We start from the raw sequence: 25,830 nt of genomic DNA on the forward strand, positions 1-25,830 counted from the left end.
CCAAGGTATTAAAAATTCTCTATGTATTAAGTAAGGCATGCTAAAAATAGAAAATCTCTGATCATTTACATGCTTGTGATTCAAGAATGGCACCACACTTATAGTGTGTACATTAAAGTCAATGCGAATTGAATTAGAGCTTTAAAAAATCTGAAACTACTATAGTGCAATGCTTTTATCTAGTGATGTTTTATCTACATTTTTTATTTAATTTTTCAGTATTTCACAAATAAAAGCCAAATGATATTGTTAACCTACGTAGGTACGGCTAGGAACCAATCCAGGGGCAGCGAACTACACCTGCAAACAGTATGCTATCCTCTTTCATAGAATGGGAGACCAAGATTCAGGGTGACACTCAACTTAGTACTGGGGATGCAGATGGTCGTATATCTGTCACCATAGGCTGATGTGGAAGAAAGAAGTGCTACAAATTAAGAGTGATTCATTTTCTGTTAGACAGCATTCCCACGTTATCAGCCTTTATACATAAAGGAAAGGAGATGACTGGCAGGGAGATGCTTGTGATATAACGCCAGTTACTGCTGTCAGTTCTGTCCATTGCATCCTGTCTGATCCTTATTCTGAAATAAAAACCTCAAAGTAGATGGAGGAATGTAAATTTCACTGACACATAATGGAAAAACTGAACAACATTCTGAGGAAGGCAGACAAACTGTTTTTATTTCTGGTTCTACAACTACACAAAGCCTGAACTTTGTCACTGACTCACTGTATGTGGTATTAGAAGCTCAGGCTTGGGTGCTTAAGAAATCATCATCCTTTTCAATAAATACTGTTCAGAGGTCAGTTTATCCCTTGGATTCCTCAGATTAAAAAGGTGACTTTAAACATAACCAAATAAAAAGTGAGAATTCCTAAAGGTAACATCAATTTGAAAATAATGTTTCTAAAATGTTTCCCTCCCCACGACTGTTTGCATTATAGTAGTGCCTAAAGGCACCAACAAAGACTGACATTCCATTATACTAGGGATTGTACGGAACACAATTAATGTGAGAAAGTTCCTGCTCTGAAGAGTTAACACAGAAAAAGGCGGGAGGACATAGAGGCACAGAGAGATGAAATTATTTACCCAGCATCACCTAGCAGTTCAATGGTAGAGCCTGCAATAGAACCCTGGTCTCTTGTCTCCCCGTCCATTGCTCTACCCAGTAAACCAAGCTGCCTCTCCCGCTTTGGTGCTCTTAAAGTGACATTTGTTTTCAAACCACATTTGTAATGCTCTAGTTTTACACTTAGTTTTCAAATACTGGTTCATGTGTAGACTATGCATTCTGGTACCTGCACGCCTAGACAACAGCTTGGTGACACTTTTACACTCGTGCAGTGCTCTGGAAGCTATGTGTACTCTCTCCTACTTACAGGATGTGGTGGGGGGGACACAACTGTTCTAATCTGTGTTAGAGACCAGGTAAATATTAGATATTACTTTATTAATCACTGTTCACCAGTGTAGCCCCAGCCTCTCAACAGCCAATAACAAGTAGGTGTCTCGCTCACTTCCACAATAGATATTTTGGATGGCATCATCCCTTTACGGGTGGTTTATTCCCCCCCCCCCCCCGCATCCCCCAATCACCAATATAGGCAGTTTTGTTGGTTTGTTTTTTGGTGGGATGCTTTTTGATAGCAGGGAGAGTCCAACAGCTTACTATAAATCTTTTCTCTCAACTCACAGCAGAGGAGGCTCCTGACCCAGCTACTATTCACAGCCCCTCCTCATGAACTTCCCAACCTGAACATATCGCCTTATTTCCCATGGCTTTCCTAGAAACAGATTCTCTTTTCTTGCTGAGGAAGCCCTATTCCACATATATCCCTCACCTTGTTTAAGGATTTTCTAAATACTAGCTTGAGATATTTACCTGTCGCTTCTCCCTCCCCCAACACTGCTTACATTGGAACAAAGTAAAAAAATTTAAAAAGTAACACACTGCTCAGGGAACAGGGATTCCAAATATAAATTTAGAAATAGCAAATTTGAGATGCAGTCACTTCCATCTAGTCTGTGACAGACCAAATAGGATCAAAGGAAGATAACTAGCAGATACAAACTATGGGAGCCATTTTAGCCAGAATGAAAAGTCAAAAATCTCTGTTCTTGACCCTTTGCTAGACCGTTCTGCTAGAAATTATATTGGCATGAAGAAAATGCTTTTTAAAATGGAGAAGGGAATTTTCATGTACAGGATATAAAGGAGAAATTAGTTTGATCAAGACAAAAAAATTTCCTGAGACAAAATGACAGCTCACTTGAAAGGAAAGAGATAAAAGAACCTGAAACAGTCAGCATACCTCAACAGTCTCATTAGCAGAAACATTTGCTGCTGTCATGCCTTATATAGTATTGCAATTTGTATGAAGAAATTCCTAAATCCTATAGCTAAATTAGCTCTAATCAAGCTTCTTGCCAAATTCTTTTTATGTCAGTTGAGAGCATTTGTGCTGCAGTTGAGGCATGGAGACAAGTAGTTGGAGTCATGTGACAAGAAAAAATACCCAAGATTCTAAGTCAAGAGGCTGAAATGGCCATTAAATTAATTTCAGTAGAGAAAATACTCCCGATGTTGGTAACAGAAACCAAATAATCCACAGTAAAAGGTAATGGCAGATTCACTAGACTAAGAGTCCTGTTAATGCACCAGGTGAAAAAAATGTTTCCATGTGATCCCATCACTTGCGTATTGAAGGTTTACATTCTAATTTCAGAAGCCATAGCATCATCCAAATGAATTAGTAGACTTGCATAAACTCTTGTTACTGAGCTGGAGAGAGCTATTTTCTCCTCAGAGAGGCATATTTCAGTCAGGTGTTTCCAAGCTTTTTACCTAATGGACTAATAAATGTTTCTTGGATGAAGCCCAGAAAATCTGAAAACCAAGTGTCACATCCATGCCAATACCTTAATTGACGATCCTTTCATCAACAAATCTGTTCAAGGCTACAGCTTGAAAGGAGTCTGTAACATCAACTCCATTCTTGCGGCAGTACAAGAAACACAGGTGTGATTAACAGTGAGCTGTCAAGTAAGAAACAAACAATCTCTTTCTTAAAAGCTTGAGAGACAGAATAGTCTGAAGGATATGACCAGACTGAATATGCATCAGCCAGAAAGGACATTTACTCGTCTCTACTTTACTTGTGCCCAAGAAGAGACATGAGGATCATAGTCACCTCCAAGTCCCAAATACAATGAACACACTAAAATGTATGTTGTGACTAAAGTACCATAGAGAATAAAACTCTGCTTTACAGGAACCTGAACCACACTTCTAGGTTTATTTGATCCCATCTCAAGGCAGGGGGATGGACTTGATGACTTTGTGACATCCCTTTCAGCCAATGTTTCTATGATTATAGATATGAAAATCTGAAGCAAAAGAAAACTTTAGAGTTTTTTTTTCCCAACTCCAGAAAAATGCCTTTACAAAACATAGTTCTATAGTCTGCTGGGCAGGTGGAAGGAGAAAAGGGAATTTATTGGTTTACAGACAGAGAAATAAAGGGAATAATGTGGAAATATTAATAGATGGGTAGCTATAGCTTCCAGCCAACTTCCTTAAATTCCTAGGCTAACATATCTTGATGTGGTGCGTAATGCATTGGAAATGATAAGCTCTCTCCTAAATATTTGTTTCAAGTATATGTTTATTAATATCTAATACAACCATATTTTTCAAATGTTTCTTTCCTTCCTTCCTTTTTTGAAGTATATGACATAACATATACAGATTTTATGTTTGGATTATATATTAACACCACTCACCAGCCAAGTCAAGAATTTGATCATCCTCTTGTCTTAGAACGTAGTCCTTATTCAAATTAAAAAGCTGACAGACAATTCAGAATCTCTCTACGGAAGGAGATCAAAAGGCCTGATGTTTAAACCCCATTTGGGATATGCATAATTCCATAGTACAGAAAATATATTACTTTTACAAGAAATATTTATATGAACTTCCTCAAAAGGGGGAACATTGACCAAAGCCTCAACTTCTCTCTATCAGCCCCAGGATCAGTTATGGTTATAGGTCACTGTGGCTACCTGCGCCTTTTGGTCTTAAGACTCACTAATTATCTGATATCCAACCCAGAATGTTAGGAGAACACTGCCTCCACAGTATTACTGCCAAACAATCTTCTGTCATAAATGTGTGTTTTTCATATTAAAAAAAATACAGGAGTCTCACATTTTCTCAATTATAGTTTGTCAACTTGAATTATACACAAGCATATGAAGATATACTGTACCCTCTATCACAGAAAACTCACAAAGCCCTTACTTTCCATTGTAAGAAGAATAAAAGTCACAAATAATTATGATGTTTAATAATAATTCTGATACAAACACCTTACAGTTGGAAGCAGTAAATTCAGGAAGAACACAAAATATCAAGATAAATTTAAAATAGAATATGAAAAAAATCTCTCACAGGGTACATCTATACTGCAGCTGGGAAGGTGCTTCTCAACATAACTAGCCAGACATACGCTAGCTCTGCTCAAGCTAGCATGCTAGAAATAGGTGTGTGGCTGGGGTAGTGTGGGCAGCAACTTGAGCTAGCTGCCTGAGTACAAACCTGCCTGGGCTCCCTAGATACATACTCGGATGGTTAGAAAAAGTCACAACCTGTGATACCCACAGCTACGCTGCTACTTTTAGCAAGTCTGTCTATTGTTACTCCTGGAGGAATTCTGTACCACTGCGCAATGCAGAATTTTGCAGAAATTCATGTTGTGTGCAGGCAGAATTTCCTTTCCCCCACAGAAATGGGCTGCAGTGCTGCTAGTTACCACGAGGGGCCGCTGGACCCAGCAGAGCCCAGCTCACACATAGAAGACACTGCTGGGGGGAGAGGAAGGGGCTAGAGGGCTCCCAGCAGCTTCAGTTCCCAGCACGCCCTGAGAGAAGGAGATGGCAGTGAGCATCAGGCTATTTCTCCCTGGGTTCCGAGGGGTAGAGGGGCACACTGGGGGGAGTGCAGCTGGGCTCTGGGGCAGGGAGAGGGGGGCAGGTGTCTCTGGGCTAAGGGGGGCCCTGCAGCTGGGCTCTGAGTTGGAATAGGTGTGAGTATCTGAGCTGGGGGGGCCCCCAGAACTTGGCTCTGTTGGCAGAAGGGGGCAGAGAAACAGGAACTGGATTGTCACAGGAGTTTCTTTAACTTTCTACTCCTGGGGGAATTTGTGTGCGTCTGTCTGTATTGTTACCGACATACCTGCTGATAGATATTTTGAAATAAATTACCAAAATAGTTAAACACTGGCTTTATTATGTAGTGTTATTTTGACAAATATATTTGCAGAATTTTAAAACACTGTGTGCAACATTTTTAATTTGTTGCAGAATTTTTAATACTTTTTTGGCTCAGAATTTCCCCAGGAGTACTATTGTGCTGGAAAACACACTCACAGCTGTGGTATATACATACTCTAAAACAGAGCCTTCTGAATGCACATCTTCCAATGGACAGGCATAGTGTATGTTCTTACACAGAAATAATTGTACAATATTTCCATTTGTTTTAATGGACAAGAAATATTTAGCCTTGCAAACAAGTAACATTCATGCTCTAGACCAATAGCCAATTCTTGTTTAAAAATTACGTTTTCTTATGCCAAAGAACAACTGTGTGTAATCCAGATACACAAGGTTTCTGAACACTACTCAAAATTAAGAGGCTAATTTTTAAAAAAATTCCCAGATCTCAAGAGTTGAATATTGCAAATGTACATACATGAAAAATCTTAACAAGTTTTTGAGAGGACACAACTATTTTAAATGGATCAATGAAAGTTCGGGAGATGGATAGCTTACTTTGGCTCTATGTTCAAGATTTCAACATCCCCACTACCCTGCAATTTTCAGGGAACAAACCACAAGTTTCATTTCCCAATGTTTTACAGTTGTCAATATTCAGTCAACAGCATCATGTACAAAAAATGTCATTTTCAGAGTCATGCAGTCTAACTTTCTATTGCAACCTACTTTAAATCATATACTGGTTACATTTCTATTATGAAAGTACCAGGTATATTTTTAAGTATTGTTAAGATCTCCACCTTTTCCCACAACTTGAAAAAGCAGTAAGCAAGAGGGACAAAACAGCAACAATAGGGGAAATAAATGCAACATGCCAGCTGTGAAGACCTGAAGCCTGACAGCTAATGTGACCTGTCAAAATTCATATTTTGGGGAACATTTACTGTAAAATGCTATATACATATTTTACATACTGTACATTACACACTTAAAAAGCTTTAAAAGAATGATAGTTTTTGCATTCATTTCCACATCTTTTGAACTTAGCTGAAACTCATGCAAATACATTTTCAAATTTAAGGTTGTGCAAAAAATTTGCTTTTCTATTGGTCTGGTAACAACAGACTTAGGCCAACACTTTCAACTACAGTTAGACATGTTCTAAAAGCTGGACCTTAATTTCTTGGATAAAACATAGCATATTTAGATGTCCGAAAGCCAAGCAGATCCCTCATTTCATTTCGGAATTTTGATAAATCTTGCCGCAGTTCATTGAGATTTTCCACAGTTGCTTGATCCATGCTTTGCATCTTTTGTCTCATGGAGGTTAAGTAACGATGGACTAAACAACACATCACCTTTTGGTAATTCTCGTCCCTCTTTTGCTTCAGATTTCTCCATTCCTTTAAACAAAGATACAGATTTACTGAACAAAAGGGATTTATTTTTACGTATAAATTTAATTTTTGAGCCCTTAAGCCTACGTACAATTGCACGGACAGCACCACATATTCACACACAAATTGGAAGTCTGTACATATCAATTTTCAACTTGTGTATATGCATGTGACAATGCATGCAGCCTTTTGAGATAAAAATGAGGCCTACAATGCCCAATTCATAAAGCAGAAATGAAAGTCTTTTAACCTAACTGGCTTGGAAAAAGTTATACAGCTGTATGAGATTTCCATCATCTAGTCATTAATAGTATTCTATACTTAAATGTATGTTCTGTACAGTCTTTCAATCTGGTTTGCTTGAAATATTTTTGGCTGCAAGAAGGAGCAGTAGCAATTAGTATACATAATTATAGGGTACATTAACTATGTTTATTTAAAGAAAATGTAAAACCAAAAAAAATTAAGAGACTCCAGTGTTCCTTTTTTGGTTATTTATTTTGACGTCATGTGACATGTTTAAAATTAGTTGTCCCCCCACTTTTAGCATATTCTAACTGCACCATTTTCAAAATTATTACAAATTTCAACACTGAAGTGTTAATAGGTTTAACATCAAGCAGTAGGGCCATTAAAGGTTTGGTTGAAACATGAAAATTATTCCAGCCTTAATTAAAAACCTCAATTAAAATCTGAAATAAATTTTTTTGTTCCTGTTCTGTGCTGACAGTTATATTTTGGATTCATAGCCCTACTCTACACTACAAGTTTAGGTTGAATTTAGCAGTGTTAGATCGATTTAACACTTCACCTGTCCACACAAAGCTATTTTTGTCAATTTAAAGGGCTCTTAAAATCGATTTCTGTACTCCTCCCCAATGAGGGGATTAGCGCTGAAATTGACATATCCGGGTCGAATTTGGGGTAGTGCGGACGCCATTCAACAATATTGGCCTCCGGTAGCTATCCCAGAGTGCTCCATTGTGACTGCTCTGGACAGCGCTTTCAACTCAGATGCACTAGCCAGGTACACAGGAAAAGCACCAGGAACTTTTGAATTTTATTTCCTGTTTGGCCAGCCTGGCAAGCTCATCAGCAGAGGTGACCATGCAGAGCTCATCAACACAGGTGACTATGCAGTCCCAGAATCACAAAAGAGCTCCAGCATGGACCAAACGGGAGGTACTGGATCTGATCACTGTATGGGGAGATGAATCCGTGTCAACAGAACTCTGTTCAAAAAGACAAAATGCCAATATATTTGAAAAATCTCCAAGGGCATGATGGACAGAGGCTATAACAGGGACCTGCAGCAGTGCCGCGTGAAAATTAAGGAGCTCAGGCAAGCCTACTGAAAAACCAAAGAGACAAACAGCCACTCCGAGGCAGAGCCCCAGACATGCAGCTTCTATGATCAGCTGCATGCAATTCTAGGGGATGCCCCTACCACTACCCCACCCCTGCCCGTGGACACCTGCAAAGGGAGAGTCTCACGCAACAGGGATGAGCATTTTGAGGAGAAGGATAGCGCACAACAGGCAAGCAGAGAAACCATTCTCCCCGACAGCCAGGAACTGTTTATCACTCTGGAGCCAATACCCTCCCAAGGCAGGCTCCCAGACCATGAAGCAGGAGAAAGCACCTCTGGTGAGCGTACCTTTGTAAATATAATACATGGTTTAAAAGCAAGCGTGTTTAATGATTAATTTGCCCTGAAGACTTGGGATGCATTCACGGCCAGTACAGCTACTGGAAAAGTCTGTTAATGCGTCTGGGGATGGAGCAGAAATCCTCCAGGGACATTATAAAGGGGACATTCAGAGGTGGCCGTTCCTGCTTGGCTGTTTGCCTGTGGCTGAAAAGAAATCATCCCTGCTTTTAGCCATGCAGTGGGGGAGGGCCCGTTCATGCTGAGCTGTTCACGTTTGGCTGGCAGGGATCTTCCCTGATACTAGTCATGTAGTGGGAGGAAGGGTGAAGCGATCATCCCAGAGAATGGGGGGGGGGAGGGGGGATTTAGTTGGGTTTGTGCTGCACGTTAACCCGAAAACCACAGCCCCTCCTTTTAAATGGCCAACCCAACGGGTGCATGATATGGGAAAGGAGGGTGCTGCTGTTTGAAACCATTCCCACGTGTTATGAAGGCTGAAGAAGCCAAAAGATGGTGGCTTACCATGGCTGTCTGCAAGCCAAATTCTGTTGTCCGGCCCTGCGTGTGTGATCTCTCACACCAAACCGGCAGGCCCTCAATATAAGAGGCAAACCTTATGCAACCTTGTACCGAAAGCACACATGCTATGTAATGTTAACAGCTTGGTTCACCGTGAAAGAGTCTACCCATTGTTCTCTAAAATGTGTCTTTTTAAATACTTCTCTCCCTTTTTTTCTCCCGCAGCTGTAAATGTTTCAACGCTCCCCCTATCATCTCCGTCCCAGAAGCTAGCGCAGATAAGAAGGCGAAAAAATGCATTCGCGATGAAATGTTCTCTGAGCTTATGCAGTCCTCCCACACTGAAAGAGCACTGTGGAGGCAAACAATGGCAGAGTCCAGGAAAGCAGAAAATGAACGCGAGGACAGGAGGGACGAGAAAGATGAGAGGTGGTGGGAGCAAGAGGAGAGGTGGCGTCAGCGTGATGAGAGGAGGCAGGATGCAATGCTGAGGCTACTGGGGAAACAAACTGATATGCTCCAGCGTCTGGTGGAGCTGCAGGAAAGGCAGCAAAAGCACAGACCGCCACTGCAGCCCCTGTGTAACCTCTCGCCCTCCTCCCCAATTTCCATAGCCTCCTTACCCAGACGCCCAAGAATGTGGGGTTGGGGGCTCTGGGCACCCAACCACTCCACCCCAGAGGACTGCCCAAGCAACAGAAAGCTGGCATTCAAGAAGTTTTGAAGTGCAGTGTGGCCTTGTCCTTCCCTCCTCCCCTTATCCACCACCCCACTGGTTCTTCCCTCCTCCCCCCACCCGTCCCAGGCTACCTTGGCAGTTATCCCATTTGTGTGATGAATTAATAAAGAAGGCATGAATTTGAAACAACAATGACTTTATGCCTCTGCAAGCGGTGATCTAAGGGGGGAGGGGAGAGTGGTTGGCTTACTGGGAAGTTGAGTGAACCAAGGGGGCAGGTTTTCATCAAGGAGAAACAAACATAACTGTCACTGTAGCCTGGCCAGTCATGAAACTGGTTTTCAAAGCTTCTCTGATGTGCAGCACACCCAGATGTGCTCTTCTAATTGCCCTGGTGTCTGGCTGCGCATAATCAGCGACCAGGCGATTTGCCTCAACCTCCCACCCCACCATAAATGTCTCCCTCTTACTCTCACAGATATTGTGGAGCACACAGCAAGCAGCAATAACAATGGGAATATTGGTTTCCCTGAGGTCTAAGTGAGTCAGTAAACTGTGCCAGCGACCCTTTAAATGTCCAAATGCACATTCTACCACCATTCTGCACTTGCTCAGCCTATAGTTGAACAGCTCCTTATTACTGTCCAGGGTGCCTGTATATGGCTTCATGAGCCATGGCATTAAGGGGTAGGCCGAGTCCCCAAGGATAACTATAGGCATTTCAACATCCCTAACAGTTATTTTCTGGTCTGGAAAGTAAGTCCCTTCCTGCAGCTGTTCAAAAAGACCAGAGTTCCTGAAGATGCGAGCGTCATGTACCTTTCCCGACCATCCCACATTGATGTCAGTGAAACATCCCTTGTGATCCACCAGTGCTTGCAGCACTATTGAAAAGTACCCCTTGCGGTTTACGTAATGGCTACCAAGGTGGTCCGGTCCCAAGATAGGGATATGAGTTCCATCTATCGCCCCACCATAGTTAGGGAATCCCATTGCAGCAAAGCCATCCACTATTACCTCCACATTTCCTAGAGTCACTACCCTTGATAGCAGCAGATCTTTGATTGCATTGGCTACTTGGATCACAGCAGCCCCCATAGTAGATTTGCCCATTCCAAATTGATTCCCAACTGACTGGTAGCTGTCTGGCGTTGCAAGCTTCCACAGGGCTATTGCCACTCGCTTGTGAACTGTGAGGGCTACTCTCATCTTGGTATTCTGGCGCTTCAGGGCAGGGGAAAGCAAGTCACAAAGTTCCATGAAAGTGCTCTTACGCATGCGAAAATTTCACAGCCACTATGAATTGTCCCAAACCTGCTAGACTATGCAGTCCCACCTCTCTGTGCCTGTTTCCTGGGCCCAGAATCGGTGTTCCATGGCATGAGCCTGCCCCATTGCCACCAGGATGTCCAAATTGCCTTGGCCCGTACTTTGAGAGAAGTCTATGTTCATGTCCTCATCACTCTCGTCACCGCTCTGCCGTCGCCTCTTCACCTACATTTGCAGGTTCTGGTTCTGCACATACTGCAGGATAATGTGCGAGATGTTTACAATGCTCATAACTGCCGCGGTGATTTGAGTGGGCTCCATGCTTGCCGTGGTATGGTGTCTGCAGGAGAGCAGAGTTGCAGCGGAAGCAGTCGCTGATGATGGATGCCACAAGAATAGATATTTATAGAGAATGACGAGAGGACCTGCGACATGGATTGATGAGAGCAGATTTGCAGCGGAAGCGGTGGAGGACAATGGTTAGCACCGCACACATTTCCCGAGGAAGAACACATGTACTTGGGAGCCCATGACAGACAACATGGAGAAATTCACTATTGAGACAATAGCAGGAGAGAAGAGTTGCAGCAGAATTGATGGAAGACCATGGTTAGTAGTCCTACTGCACCATCTGCTGAAAGCCGTATGGCGTCCACACGGAAAAAAGGTGCAAAACAATTGTTTGCCGTTGCTTTCACGGAGGGAGGGGCAACTGGCAACATGTACCCAAAACCACCTGCGACAATGTTTTTGCCCCCTCAGGCTTTGGGAGCTTTACCCAGAATTCCAATGGGTGGCAGAGACTGCGGGAACTGTGGGATAGCTACTCATAGTGCACCACTCCTTAAGTCGATGCTAGTCACGGTAGTGAGGATGCACTCTGCCAACTTAATGCACTTAGTGTGGACATATGCAATTGACTGTATAAAATCTATTTCTAAAAACTGACTTCTATAATATCAAACTAATTTTGTAGTGTAGACATACCCATAGACTAACAGAGTTTAAGGCCAGAAGGGACCATTAGATCATCTGGTCTGATTTTCTCTGCATCACAGGCCATTATATTTCACCCAGTTACCCCATCTTGAGTTTAACAACTTGTGTTTGGCTAAAGCATCTTCCAGAAAGACATCCAATCTTGATTTGAGGACAATCTCTTTTTTGATTTGAGGACATTCTCTTGGTAGTTTGTTCCAAAAGTTAAGCACTCTCAAATTAGAAATGAGAAACACATTTTAAACAATGAATTTTCTGGCTTTAGCTTCCAGCTATCATTGGTTCCCGTCATGCCTTTTCCCACTAGATTAAATAAGCCTTTAGTAGCCCATATTTTCTCCATGAAGATACTAATATGCTGTAATCAAGTCAATCTTCTTTCTGATAAACAACACAGACTGAGATTTTTAAATCTCTCATTGTTGTAGGGCATTTTCTCCAGCCCTGAAATAATTTTTGTGGTGCTTGTCTGCACCCTCTTCAATATTTCAACATCCTTTTTAAAATGCAGGCACCAGAATTTTACACGGTATTTTATTATTGATCTCACCAACCCTGCATACAGAGATAAAAATCACCTCCTTACTCCTACTCACTACTTCCCTATTTATATATTCAAAGATCACATCAGCTCTTTTTTGTCACAGTTCATGTTGAGTTGCTTGTCCAACAAGACCCCTAAATCCTTTACATAATCACTGCATTCCAGAATTTACAGTCCACCGTTCTACAGGTATGGCCTGCATTATTTGGTCCTGGATAAATAACTTTTTATTGGCTGTATTTAAACACATTTTGTCTGAATGGGCCCAGGTTACCAAGTAATCCCAATTGCTCTACATGACAGCCCTATTGTCATCATTATTTACCACTCAACCAATTTTTGTGTCAGCCACCAATTTTATTAGCTGTGATTTTATATTTACTTCCAGATCACTGACAAAAATGCTGAATAGCATCAGGCTTTTTACTGATCATTGGAGAACCCCACTAGATCCTCCTCCCCCGGCCCTGCATTTGATAAGGATTTCCCACTGACAACTATTTTTTAAGCTCTGTCAGTTACCCAGTTCTTATTTCATTTAACGTGGGCTCTGCAGATATTGTATTGTGCTAATTTTGAATCAGTGTGTCATGTGGTACTACATCAAAGATCTTACATAAGTATATTACATTTACTCAGTTACCTTCATCAACTAAACTTATAATCTCTTAAAAGAATTACATCAGGTTTGCTTGGTAAGAACTATTTTCCATAAAAATCATGTTGATGGGCAATTATATTCTTACTCTAATTCTTCATCAACTGAATCTCCTATCAGCTTAGCCATTATTTTGGATATAACTAAGACTATACTTAGAATATATTATTGTGATTTATTTATTATACCACCCACAGCATGATAGGAACTTCCAAGTAGACAACAAGATAAATTCTCTTAGGTTCATTTTAGCAAGGAATATTTGTATGATTGTTAACATATACTTAACTTTCCAGACAATTTCTTACCTTTAGGCTATTCTGACGTTTGACTTTGCCAGTTGAAGTATGAGAGCCAATCCATTTACTAAGGCTGTTGAAGAGATAGCAGATAGTCTTGGGAGAAGGAATGACATTAAAAGGTGGAGGTAGTGTGCATTTATCATCAAAGTAGCTAAGCCAAAGCTTGGCACGAGCAAATTTCCATTCTTTGTCTTCATGATTCTAAAATAACAGAAATATTAAGATAAGAGTGGTAAAATGAGCAAGAGAGTCTGCAAAAAATATGCAATGTCATGCATCCGATGAAGTGAGCTGTAGCTCAGGAAAGCTTATGCTCAAATAAATTTGTTAGTCTCTAAGGTGCCACAAGTACTCCTTTTCTTTATGAGAATTTATGTTAGTAACTTTACGTGGTTTACATTTTCCAGTACCTTAAACACTAACAATGAATAAATTCACCAATATATGCTATGGCATAAAAAAAGTCAACTACCAGTGTATATAACTCACATGTTAAATGCACTTTAAAGAAATATCTAAAATAACCAAAAGGTTCAATCAACTGACAAAAACTGATTCTAGACTCAGCTGCCATTAGACTTAATCTTCAATTTCCACCTGTCCGCACTTCTAAAATTTTTAACACTACAATATTTTGATACAATAAAAACAGGGAAATATACAAGCCAAACATTCTTGTCTGATCTCTGCCATTCAGTTCATGACCCTACAAATACTTATGCATGTGAACTCAATGAAACTACCTGCATGCATAAAGTTACTCATGCGTGTGTTTCCACAGTCAGGCATTAGACTAGAATCCTCAGGGTAGACAATAACTTTCTCTGGTACAGCACCAAGAACATTGCTGACACTTTGACTTAAAAATAATACATAATAATTAATTTACTTACCGCTATCAGTTGAAAGCTTTTATGAAGCATTGCCACTAAGAGCTTGGTAAGGACAATCACAACCACTACGTTGTAGGTACCAACAATAACAGTGCCCACAAAAGACTGCAATTCTTCACCGTATCTAAATCTAGTGACAAAGATTGCTACATGTGCTTGGGAGAATATGTACCAGAACAGAGCAAAGCAGGTGCCAATAAACCTACAAAAACAAAATAATCTATGGTTAGATCACATATTAAAAAACCTCCACACAAATGTAAAAGAAATTAACATGTGAATTCTATTATTCAGCATGAACTGCCAGCCTCATTCAATTATTACTAATTAAGGGCCAGACGGATACTGTTATTTATGTTGAATAGTTCTTTACATCATAAGCAGTCCCACTTAAATCAGCAGGGCTACTTACAGAGTAAGGTGCTACAGACTTGTCAGTAAGCGTATCACAAACTGGCTCTAACTGATGATATATCTGAGCCTCTCTTTCCATTTCAAATCATTACATTTAAAATAGTAGTTTTCCCTAAAATACTTTTTGTCTCAACTCCTCCCCTCAAAAAAAAACAAACACAAAACAAAAAACTAGATGCAACATTGGCTTAAGCCAATGCCCAACACAGCAACTATAAAGACTCTCGTTGACTTTACTGAATTTTGTATCAGGTCCTATGTGAGTGAGCAAGAGCAAGAAGGTTCAGTATTTAATGGTAACTGATCAACATAATAACATGAGACACTACCACTAAAGAAATTATAGTTCTTCCAGAGAGACAGTTACCAAATTCACCAAGTAATTCAACTTTGGTAATCTCAGTGGAAGCATATGAAACATTTTTATTATCTGCAGATCACTGAGTTTATAAGTCATACTGTAGTATATCTTCACGGCACCTTGATTTCAACTTCATGCCCAGCTGCTGTGGAAATATTTCACAACATATTAAAATACAATGAACCTCAAATTTCTAATCACTACAGTTTAAACAGGTATAGTTTAGAAAAACTAAACATTTTTGAGTCTTTATAGTTCATCTTGAAGTTGTTAATATAGGAAGGAACATACGGATCAACCCACAGTGTGCAAATTTTCTGCCTATCAGAATTCATTATGAAAAAATTGTTACTGTGCATACACTCCCAAATTTAATGTCTCTGTCATTCTACAATTTAAAAAATACCAAAGCACTCCAATCTATATGATTACTTTAACAGTCTTCAAAAAAAATTGTAAAGACATCTTTAGATTACTCAAATAAAAGAAAGTATCTGTAAACTGAACTTTTCTATGTTTCTTCTTTTACAATTTTGTACTTACAAGCATAAAAAAATCAATTGTAGGCAGCATGGCAAATTAGCATAGTAGCTTTTCATCAGCTGATATCCAAATACTAATCCAGTAAGTAGAGCAAAGCTTATATAATGACAGCACTTCTTTGCTCAAGTTGGTGCTATTAACTTCTCACTTCATATGCACTAAATTTGTTTACCCCGCTAAATAAATAAATAAAAACTTACCAAAGGTCTTGTAGGCAAATTTTTATCCCAGTACTAGTTTTTAATATCACAGAAAATGGAATTTCATAATGGATTGTTAGGAATCACAATACTCCACACACCACCTGCACTGTAACAACAGCGTGCTAGTACTGTTATATACTACAAGTGGGAATGCCCATATTATACCTTTTTTTTATTTTATTACAAGTGCGGACAGGAGGAAACAGTTTCTTAATTGTGTTAGGGAATGGCATTTTAGCCTCATAGGCTGAGTATACACTGTGGTTTTTGTGAAATTCAAACCACTCACGTAGTACTGATGAATAGACTTGATGCTTGTGTTTCTACCAGTGTGTTATCTATGCTCACTTAGAGACCTGCCAACACATCAATGTTCAGTTGATACCATTGGTGGAGCTGCAACTGTGGTGAATCCAGGTCATAATTTTCCACTATACCTACACCACTCAGGTAAATATCCTGCAGAGTCAACGTAAATGTCCTGCAGCAGATTTTTTTAATTAGTATTTTATTTAACATTCTAAAACTCACGAATGGAATGTGTCATTGCTTTGCTGTTCACAGAAGATCCCTGCACAGTCTTTCTCTTCATTTACAGTAAATCCTTTGTCATACAGTTGGGTCAATCCAATTGTGAATGAGAACAAGACAAGAAGGAACATCCCTAGGAATTTTCCAAAGTCTTGCAACATCTGCCCCATTGAAATCTGTGGAACAGATTACCAATTTCCATTAACAATGACATATTAATAACTTATCAATATTCCTTCACTCGGTCCCTACCAAAAAAAAATATTGTGAACACTAATTTTTTTAATTTAATGTCAATACCATTGAATCAGAATTCAGGATGTAGCCAAGAATAGACAATATCAGGTACATTTAGGATATAGAGATGAAATATAAGTATTACTTAACATTGTAACACCTAGCCAACAGGCCTGTAAGATATTAGGCTTAGACAAACAAGGCCTTAGGCCTAAAAACAGGCAGATTTGAGTAGCTATCTGAGGAGTGACTCTGGGTCACAAGATGGAACAGTCACAGGAATACATGTGTTAAACTGCAATATATATTTTCTAAATATTAGCAATGTACCTGATGAAGTTGCTTAGAGTATTATGGGGACATAGAGTGTCAGCAAGTTGTCCTGGTGACTGAGTAACATACATGTTAACAACTATAAGGGGAACTAACAAGTTAACCTCTGAAAAGCAGAGCATCCCAAAAGTAGTGGGGTGTGGAAGTTCAAATAAGGAAAAGAGGTTGTAACCTTCAGAAATATGTATGAACCCCAGTGGGCATCAGCATAGCACATTATAAAAGTTGTATCTTGGCCTGCATGTCTTAGGAGACGCTAGGATGATATCCACTGGCAATGATGGTGACGATGAAGATGATGAGGAAGAAATGACTGACACTTCAAGATTCCCCAGCAAGAGACAAAACATGAGTGATGCCAATTATAGAGCTAAAAACTTTGCACCCTTTCTTTTGTTGTATTTCAGGGTTTGTGGGACTGTAAACTTTATCCACTTTGTGGATTTGTTAATAGAGGGACTTGTGATAAATTGCTGCTGTTTCTCATGTGCTCCATCAATCTATCATTCTAATGACATTGGTAATAATCTTCCTGATGCTGTAGCCACTTATTAGACTGTCCCCTTATTGACTACTGCAGCCTAAGAAATTAATCAATAATCAATACACCAATCCATCAATTAGGCTACAGGATAATTAATGTGTTACAAAATATGTAAAACAAATGGTTTTCCTCAAACCAATTAAACTGATTTCTTAAAAACAATTTAAGTTACTATAGGCAAAACAAAATCTTTAAGAAAAAATGTCAGGTACTAACAAGCAAGTTACTGCCTTTCAATAAACTGTTAATCATTAATTTGCCCACAATATCCCTGCAATCATAATTTAATGCAGATGACAACTAAGTGCAAATAAGCAACAAACATCAGAATGTGCTGCAACTGAACAATAATGCCAACACAAATTTATCAGGTTCCTTTAAAAGAGTAGATAGAGCATTTATTACGGACATTGAAGCCATCAAAGCTGTAGGTAGCATAATTCAGTGCGGACCACAAAGTACCACACCTACACCTATTTGTGGGGTACATTACTACTCCACAAAAAAAACATACAGCTAATTTAGATGCATGTCCCTAAGTTACCAATGTAAGTGCACCTAAAATAAAAATCTGCAGTAGTTTAACTAAATCATTTTTCAAAACAAATTACACTGGTACATTTTTCCAGTATAGATAAGGCCTAAGTCTATTATTAGATCTATGTAAATGTATGACATTTAAACAAAAATACAGTATGAGCCGTTTCCTACATTTAAGTACTACAAAGTTATTCCACCATCTAATATTTACAGCACGTATGATGGCTCTTACATCACCAGCTATGTGAGCTCTAAAACAGATTTAACCATGTAAAAGTGTAACCCTAATCCCTGAGTCACTACACATACCCACGATAGACAGACACAACTGACTTTCTCCAGAAACTCCGCAACATTAACAACCTCCCTCAGAACACCATCCTTGCCTCCCTATACGCCAATATGCCTCACAATGATGGAATCGTTGTCTGCCTCAAATATCCACCCCAAACTCATTGCTAAACTCATCCATTTTATCGTAACCCATAACAGTTTTACATAACAACAAACACTTTGTTCAGACCATGGAAACAGCCCTGGATACTAGGATGGCTCCCCAATATGCCAAGCTCTTCATTGGTTACCTTAAGGAACATTTTCTGGACAACTGTACCAGTGATATACCTGAGATACATGGATGATATTTTCATCCTCTGGACAGACGATCTAAACTCCTCATAGATTTCCAGTACAACTTCAACAACCACCACCCCTGCATTAAATTCTCTCTAGAACAGTCCCACACCAGCATCAACTTCCTGGACACCACAATCAGATTCAACAGTAGAACCCTACAGACAACTATATACAAGAAACCAACTGATTACAATACTTTCTTCACAGATAAAGTAACCACTCCAAACACACCAAGAAATCTGTTATCTACAGCCAGGCCTATTGATACCACAAAATATGTTCCAAGAAAAAAAAGTTAGAAACACACTTAAAACTGCCTTCATCAAACAAGGACACTCCACCAGAGAAGCAGATCGCATCATGGAATGAGCTACCCAAATAACCCGACAGAATCTGCTTCAATACAGAAATAAAACTCCTTCTGACCACACAACTCCTAATTGTTACCTACCACCCCACACTGAAATCTATGTGGAACATCATCAATCAATTACAACCCACACAATGGAGACCACACCCTCAAAAGAAATCTTTCCCGAGTCCCCCTCTTCTGGCCTTCAGAGGACTCCCCAAGCTCACCATCAGAAGCAAGCTCCAGACCATGACCCACAACTCAAAATGGCACCAAGTCCTGCCATAACAACAGATGAAAAACCTGCAGATATAGCTCCACTGCTATGATGATCAATACCTTCCACAACACACCTTTCAAGATCCATGGGTCCTATACATGTTTATCGCAACACGTGGTGTACGTCATCCACTGCACTAAATGCTCCAACAACAATTATATAGGTGAAAACAGAGAATCCTTACGCTCTCAAATGAACTCACACAGAAAAACGATAAAAGACAAAAACACCATAATCACCCGGAACATTTTTCACAAAATGATCACTCCATATCTGACCTCTCAGTCTCCGCTCTCAAAAGAAACCTGCACGATACCTTCAAAAGACAAGCCTGGGAGCTTAAATTTATAATTTTGCTCGACACTAAAAATCATGGTCTTAATAAGCCATAATTCTAGTGTCTTTATTACGACAATCTATAGCCCACTAACCCCTCTTTTTGTCTTAGGACTGCAGGGTGTTATGGGCCACTTTACCTTGAATGATCCTTTAGAATACGTGTTAACTACTTATGCTACATAATCTGTTCCAGTTTCTATTTAGTTTTGACACTCTGGGTATGTCTACGCTACGAAATTAGGTTGAATTTGTAGAAGTCGATTTTTTAGAAAGCAGTTTTATACTGTCGATTGTGTGTGTCCCCATTTAAGACCATTAAGTCATATGAGTGCATCCACAGTACCGAGGCTAGTGTCAACTTCCGGAGCGTTGCACTGTGGGTAGCTATCCCACAGTTCCTGCAGTCTCCGCAGCCCATTGGAATTCTGGGTTGAGATCCCAATGCCTGATGGGGCAAAAAACATTGCTGCAGGTGGTTCTGGGTACATGTCGTCAGGCCCCCCCATCCCTCCCTCCCTCCGTGAAAGCACTGGTGGATCACAAGGGATGTTTCACCAACATCAACGTGGGATGGTCAGGAAAAGTACACGATGCTCGCATCTTCAGGAACTCTGGTCTGTTTGAACAGCTGCAGGAAGGGACTTACTTTCCAGACCAGAAAATAACTGTTGGGGATGTTGAAATGCCTATAGTTATCCTTGGGGACTCAGCCTACCCCTTAATGCCATGGCTCATGAAGCCATACACAGGAACCCTGGACACTAGTAAGGAGCTGTTCAACTATTGGCTGAGCAAGTGCAGAGTGGTGGTAGAATGTGCATTTGGATGTTTAAAAGTGCGTTGTCACAGTTTACTGACTCACTTAGACCTCAGTGAAACCAATATTCCCATTGTTATTGCTGCTTGCTGTGTGCTCCACAATATCTGAGAGAGTAAGGGGGAGACATTTATGGTGGGGTGGGAGGTTGAGGCAAATCACCTGGTCGCTGATTACGCACAGCCAGACACCAGGGAAATTAGAAGAGCACATCAGGGCTTGCTGCACATCAGAGAAGCTTTGAAAACCAGTTTCATGACTGGCCAGGCTACGGTGACAGTTCTGTTTGTTTCTCCTTGATGAAAACCTGCCCCCTTGGTTCACTCGACTTCCCTGTAAGCCAACCACCCTCCCCTCCCCCCTTTGATCACCACTTGCCGAGGCAATAAAGTCATTGTTGTTTCAAATTCATGCCTTCTTTATTAATTCATCACACAAATGGGATAACTGCCAAGGTAGCCTGGGAGGGGTGGAGGAGGAGGGAAGAACTGGTGGGGTGGTGGATAAGGGGAGGAGGGAAGGACAAGGCCATACTGCACTTCAGAACTTCTTGAATGCCAGCTTTCTGTTGCTTGGGCAGTCCTCTGGTGTGGAGTGGTTGAGTGCATGGAGACCTCCCCATCACGTTCTTGGGCATCTGGGTGAGGAGCCTATGGAACGTAGGGAGGAGGGCAGTTGGTTACACAGGGGCTGCAACGGCGGTCTGTGCTCCTGCTGCCTTTCCTGCACCTCAACCATATGCCAGAGCACATCAGTTTGATCCTCCAGTAGCCTCAGCACTGCATCCTGCCTCTTCTCATCACACTGACGCCACCTCTTCTCTCGCTCGTCCCTCCTCTCCTAGCGTTCATTTTGTGCTTTCCTGGACTCTGACATTGTCTCCCTCCATGCGTTGTGCTGGGGCTCTTTCAGCATAGGAGAATTGCATGAGTTCAGAGAACATTTCATCACGAGTGTGTTTTTTTCAGCTTCTAATCTTTGATAGCCTCTGGGACAGAGATAATACGTGGAGCGATGAAACATTTGCAGCTGCGGGAGGGAAAAAAGGGAGATTAGTCTTTAAAAAGAGACGTTTTAGAGAACAATGGGTAGACTCTTTCACAGTGAACCAGTCTGTTAACATTACATAGCACATGTGCTTTCTTTACAAGGTCGCACTTTGCCTCTTATATTGAGGGCCTGCCCGTATGGTGTGAGAGATCACACACGCAGGGCTGGCGGGCAACAGAATTCAGCTTGCAGACAGACATGGTAAGCCACAGTCTTTCGGCTTCTTCAACCTTCCTAACATGTGGGAATGGTTTCAAACAGCAGCACCCTCCTTTCCCATACCAAGCACCCGTTGGGTTGGCCCTTTAAAATGGGTTGGCCATTTAAAAGGAGGGGCTGCAGTTTTCAGGTTAACATGCCGCACAAACCCAACTAAACACCCCTCTCCCCACAACCAATTCTCTGGGATGAGTGCTTCACCCCTTCCCCCCACCGCATGGCTAACAGCGGGAATGATTTCTGTTCAGCCACAGGTAAACAGCCCAGCAGGAACAGCCCCTGAATGTCCCCTTAATAACATTTCGCAATTTCAACCAGGTGACCATGAATGATATCACTCTCCTAAGGATAACACAGAGAGATAAAGAATGGATGTTGCTTGAATGCCAGCAAACTCTGGGACCATACACTGCCATGCTTTGTTATGCAAGGATTCCAGACTACGTGCTACAGGCCTGCCGTGGTAAAGTGTCCTACCATGGAGGACGGAATAAGGCTGCCCTCCTCAGAAACCTTTTGCAAAGGCTTTGGGAGTACATCCAGGAAAGCTTTATTGAGATGTCCCTGGAGGATTTCCACTCCATCCCCATACACATTAACAGACTTTTCCAGTAGCTGTACTGGCCGTGAATGCATCCCAAGTCTTCAGGGCAAATTAATCATTAAATACGCTTGCTTTTAAACCATGTATTATATTTACAAAGGTACACTCACCAGAGGTCCCTTCTCTGCCTTCTAGGTCCGGGAGCCCAGCTTCTGTAGGTTGGGAGGGTTCTAGATCCAAGGTGAAAAACAGTTCCTGGCTGTCGGGGAAAACCGTTTCTCCTCTTGCTTGCTGTACTTCAACCTCCTCCTCATCCCCAAAATCCATATCCCTGTTGTGTGAGAGTCCATTGACCGAGTCCATGCACAGGGCTGGGGTAGTTGTAGGGGCACCTACTGGAATGGCATGCAGCTGATCATAGAAGTGGCATGTCTGGGGCTCTGATCCGGAGCGGCTGTTTGCCGCTTTGGTTTTTTGGTAGGCTTGCCTAATTTTCACACGGCACTGCTGCAGGTCCCTGTTATAGCCTCTGTCCATCATGCCCTTGGAGTTTTTTTCAAATATTTTGGCATTTCGTCTTTTCAAACAGAGTTCTGATAGCAGGGATGCGTCTCCCCATACAGCGATCAGATCCAGTACTTCCTGTTTGGTCCATGCTGGAGCTCTTTTGCGATTCTGGGACTGCATGGTCACCCGTGCTGAAGAGCTCTGCATGGTTACCTGTGCTGAAGAGCTCACTACTCTGGCCAAACAGGAAATAAAATTCAAAAGTTCGCAGGGCTTCTCCTGTCTACCTGGCCAGTGCATCTGAGTTGAGAGTGCTGTCCAGAACAGTCACAATGGAGCACTCTGGGATAGCTCCCGGAGGCCAATACAATTGAATTGCATCCACACTACCCCAAATTCAACCCAGCAAGGTCGATTTCAGCGCTAATCCACTTGTCAGGGAGGAGTACAGAAACCAGTTTTAAGAGCCCTTAAAGTCGGAAAAAATGGCTTCGTAGTGTGGACGGGTGCAAGGCTAACGCTGCTTAATCCGACCTAAACTTGTAGTGTAGACCAGGGCTCTGAGTATCTTTCCCAGACTTGAAGAAAAGCTCTGTGTAGCATAAATGCTTTTCTCTATCACCAATAGAAGTTGGTCCAATAAAAAATATCTCATCCACCTTCTCTCCAATATCTGGGGACCAAAACAGCTATAATACCACAGAAAGACAGACAGACAGACAGGCCATCATATGTGCTGCACTGTGGTCCACTGTGTTCTAAAGAAAGTGATTTTAGTTTTACTTCCATGCAGCTTTCTTGTTTTGGAGGCATGATATACATATTGGATCCAGAATTAGTAGTACACTGCTATTTTATAGGATGTATACATCTTTGGACTATATGAAAAGGAAGGGATCTCTGTACCAAGCTGTGACCTAGGACAGAGAGTAGAGCGGTCAGATTTAGTATTTCCTTAATTTCCTAATTTCTATCCTTTCAACACAAGTTACAAAACCCAGCAAAACAAAATTATGCCCCCAAAACATGAAAGCTGCATGGAAGCTAAAAAAAAAAAAAAAAGGCACTTTCTTCAAAGTACAGTGGACCAGGCAACTAGTACACAGACCAAATACCTGTTATTCTAACTATAGTCAATACTATATCTTTCCAAGTGTTTATAATTTGTAGACAACTTGAAAGCTGAAAGTGTTAGTATGCAAAAACAAATTTTGTAAAACGCTCTTTTTAATATATCTAGTATTAATAAACTTATAATTGACTTTTTTCTTAAAATAGGTTATATAGGCCAACATGTAAAACGATTCAGTACTTAAAAATATCTCCAACTACCAACAGAACACAGTAGCTTCCCTTCATTTTTCACTGTTGGGGTGCCATACCATGTTTAATTACTACTATTTGAACTTGTGACCTACTTTTGGAAAATACTTTAAGAGTTGCTGCTCAAGTTGTACTGGTCAACAGTAATAACATAAGATTCAGTGTGAAAATGAATAGGGTGACTGTTGCCTATTTTTGTTTACTCAGAATTTTGACGTCACTACATAGCTGCCTACTAAAAATACATAAGAAAGATATAGTACATAAACCGGTATGTTAAACAGCAAACCTCTTTAAAACATAGGAGATACTTTAATGTTCAGTGTATTTGTACTATAAACATAATGCTCTTACTTTAACGTCATGTTAAGTAGCTGCCTGAAAGTATGCAAATGATTTTTCATTGTGTGAGCACGTGTGTGGGTGGAAGAAAAATGAGAAACAAATAAAAATAAAAACGTCAATGTAACTGAGATACAGAACCATGGCTAGAGAGGGAGAAAGACAAGAGAAAAGAACTGTTTGGGAGGATTATAGAAAGAGGTAGTTAACATTAATCGGCTACAAAACAAAACAAAAAATATTCTTTCTAAAGTAACTTCTATCTTCAATTTTTTTTTAAATTCAGCATGTGAAATTTCTATTACTTTTCCTTTTCAGAGCACAATTAAGGGCCTACATTTTATTACAGAGCCAAAATAAGTCTGTTAAAAGAATGGTAGGTTGTAAAGTCAAGCATTAAACTTAGGAAATGCCAGATTTGAATGCTCAATCTTAATTCCCCACCAACACCACTTGTGTCCACCTTGTATCCTGAATGAGGTAGGGGAATATGGAAAAAATAGTGTATGATCATGCAATTAAAGACTATATCATAATACATATGTACAAGATCAAGTCTAGCATTTTCTCTGACAGCAATATTATTTACCTGAAGTGGTCCTAGGATAGAACTGGTTGTATACATGAAGAAGAGTCGAAGGTAACTAAGAACATTAGCAAAAGCAAAGAGACCTTCTGCCACCAATGTAGGATGGAATGCGTCCCAGTCCTTTCTATCAGCAAAATCATGGAACTAGAGTTTCAAAAGAAAAAGTTGAAATTACTTACATTATTAAAAAAAGAAGAAGAATCTATCACAGGTGTAATTCAAAGATATTCTACAATAAATGATGAGTTTGCCTTCAATGTATTCTGTGTAGTTAAAACAATACTTTATACAGATACAAGCCAGAGTGATTAGTAGATAGGGCACTGAACTGGGAATCAGGTGACTTAGGTTCAATTCAAGGCTCTACCACTCACCTATATTGGTGTGAGCTTGGGCAAGACACTTCTCCTCTGGATGTTGTTTTCCTTTCTACTCTGAATTACTTATTTAGGTTGTAAACTCTTTGAGATAGGGACTGTCACTATGTGCATGAACAGCACCTACCACACTGGGCCCTGATATAGGCACGACTGTAAAACAAATAACGATAAGTAAAAAAAAACACTGTAAAACACAGAACAAACCAACTTATGTAATGATGATAGACTTGCAGGTCTTAACCCAATTCTGGAAGGGGAAAGGACTTAGGGATAATTGGGTTCCTTCAGGATGATGGATGTCTTATAAGTATACACACACTTCTATCCTTCATACATCTGATATTTGCCACTCTCCAGAGGTCACACTTGAGAAATCATAAGCGGTAAGAAAAAGATCAAAAGAGAGGGAAGGCAGGAGTGAACATAAATAATTTTGGCATTTATTATTTAATGGCAGGCCATAAGATTGGTATGGTATGGCAGAAAGCTGCATCTGCAGATAGGAGCATGTCTGGCCCAAATGATAGCAATCTAGCCCAGGATCACTTATA

General features: G+C 40.6%; 1 protein-coding gene across 4 annotated transcripts in view; it reads right to left on the minus strand.

The window, feature by feature from the left end:
* Positions 1 to 4,336: 4,336 nt before the first annotated feature.
* Positions 4,337 to 25,830, minus strand: part of TRPC1 (transient receptor potential cation channel subfamily C member 1) — a 48,917-nt gene continuing 27,423 nt past the window's right edge. For 3 of the 4 annotated variants that reach the window (XM_038415908.2, XM_038415907.2, XM_038415909.2), the window contains 5 exons: positions 24,900 to 25,043; positions 16,248 to 16,423; positions 14,196 to 14,397; positions 13,309 to 13,503; positions 4,337 to 6,687 (listed from right to left, as the gene is read on the minus strand). In XM_038415908.2, coding sequence (XP_038271836.1) covers positions 6,460 to 6,687; positions 13,309 to 13,503; positions 14,196 to 14,397; positions 16,248 to 16,423; positions 24,900 to 25,043 — 945 coding nt within the window. In that variant the 3' untranslated portion in view covers positions 4,337 to 6,459. The remainder of the gene's footprint in view (positions 6,688 to 13,308; positions 13,504 to 14,195; positions 14,398 to 16,247; positions 16,424 to 24,899; positions 25,044 to 25,830) is intronic. The other variant, XM_043492872.1, reaches the window with a different exon arrangement.

This window comes from Dermochelys coriacea, chromosome 9 (assembly GCF_009764565.3).
Source record: "Dermochelys coriacea isolate rDerCor1 chromosome 9, rDerCor1.pri.v4, whole genome shotgun sequence".
Taxonomy (NCBI): domain Eukaryota; kingdom Metazoa; phylum Chordata; order Testudines; family Dermochelyidae; genus Dermochelys; species Dermochelys coriacea.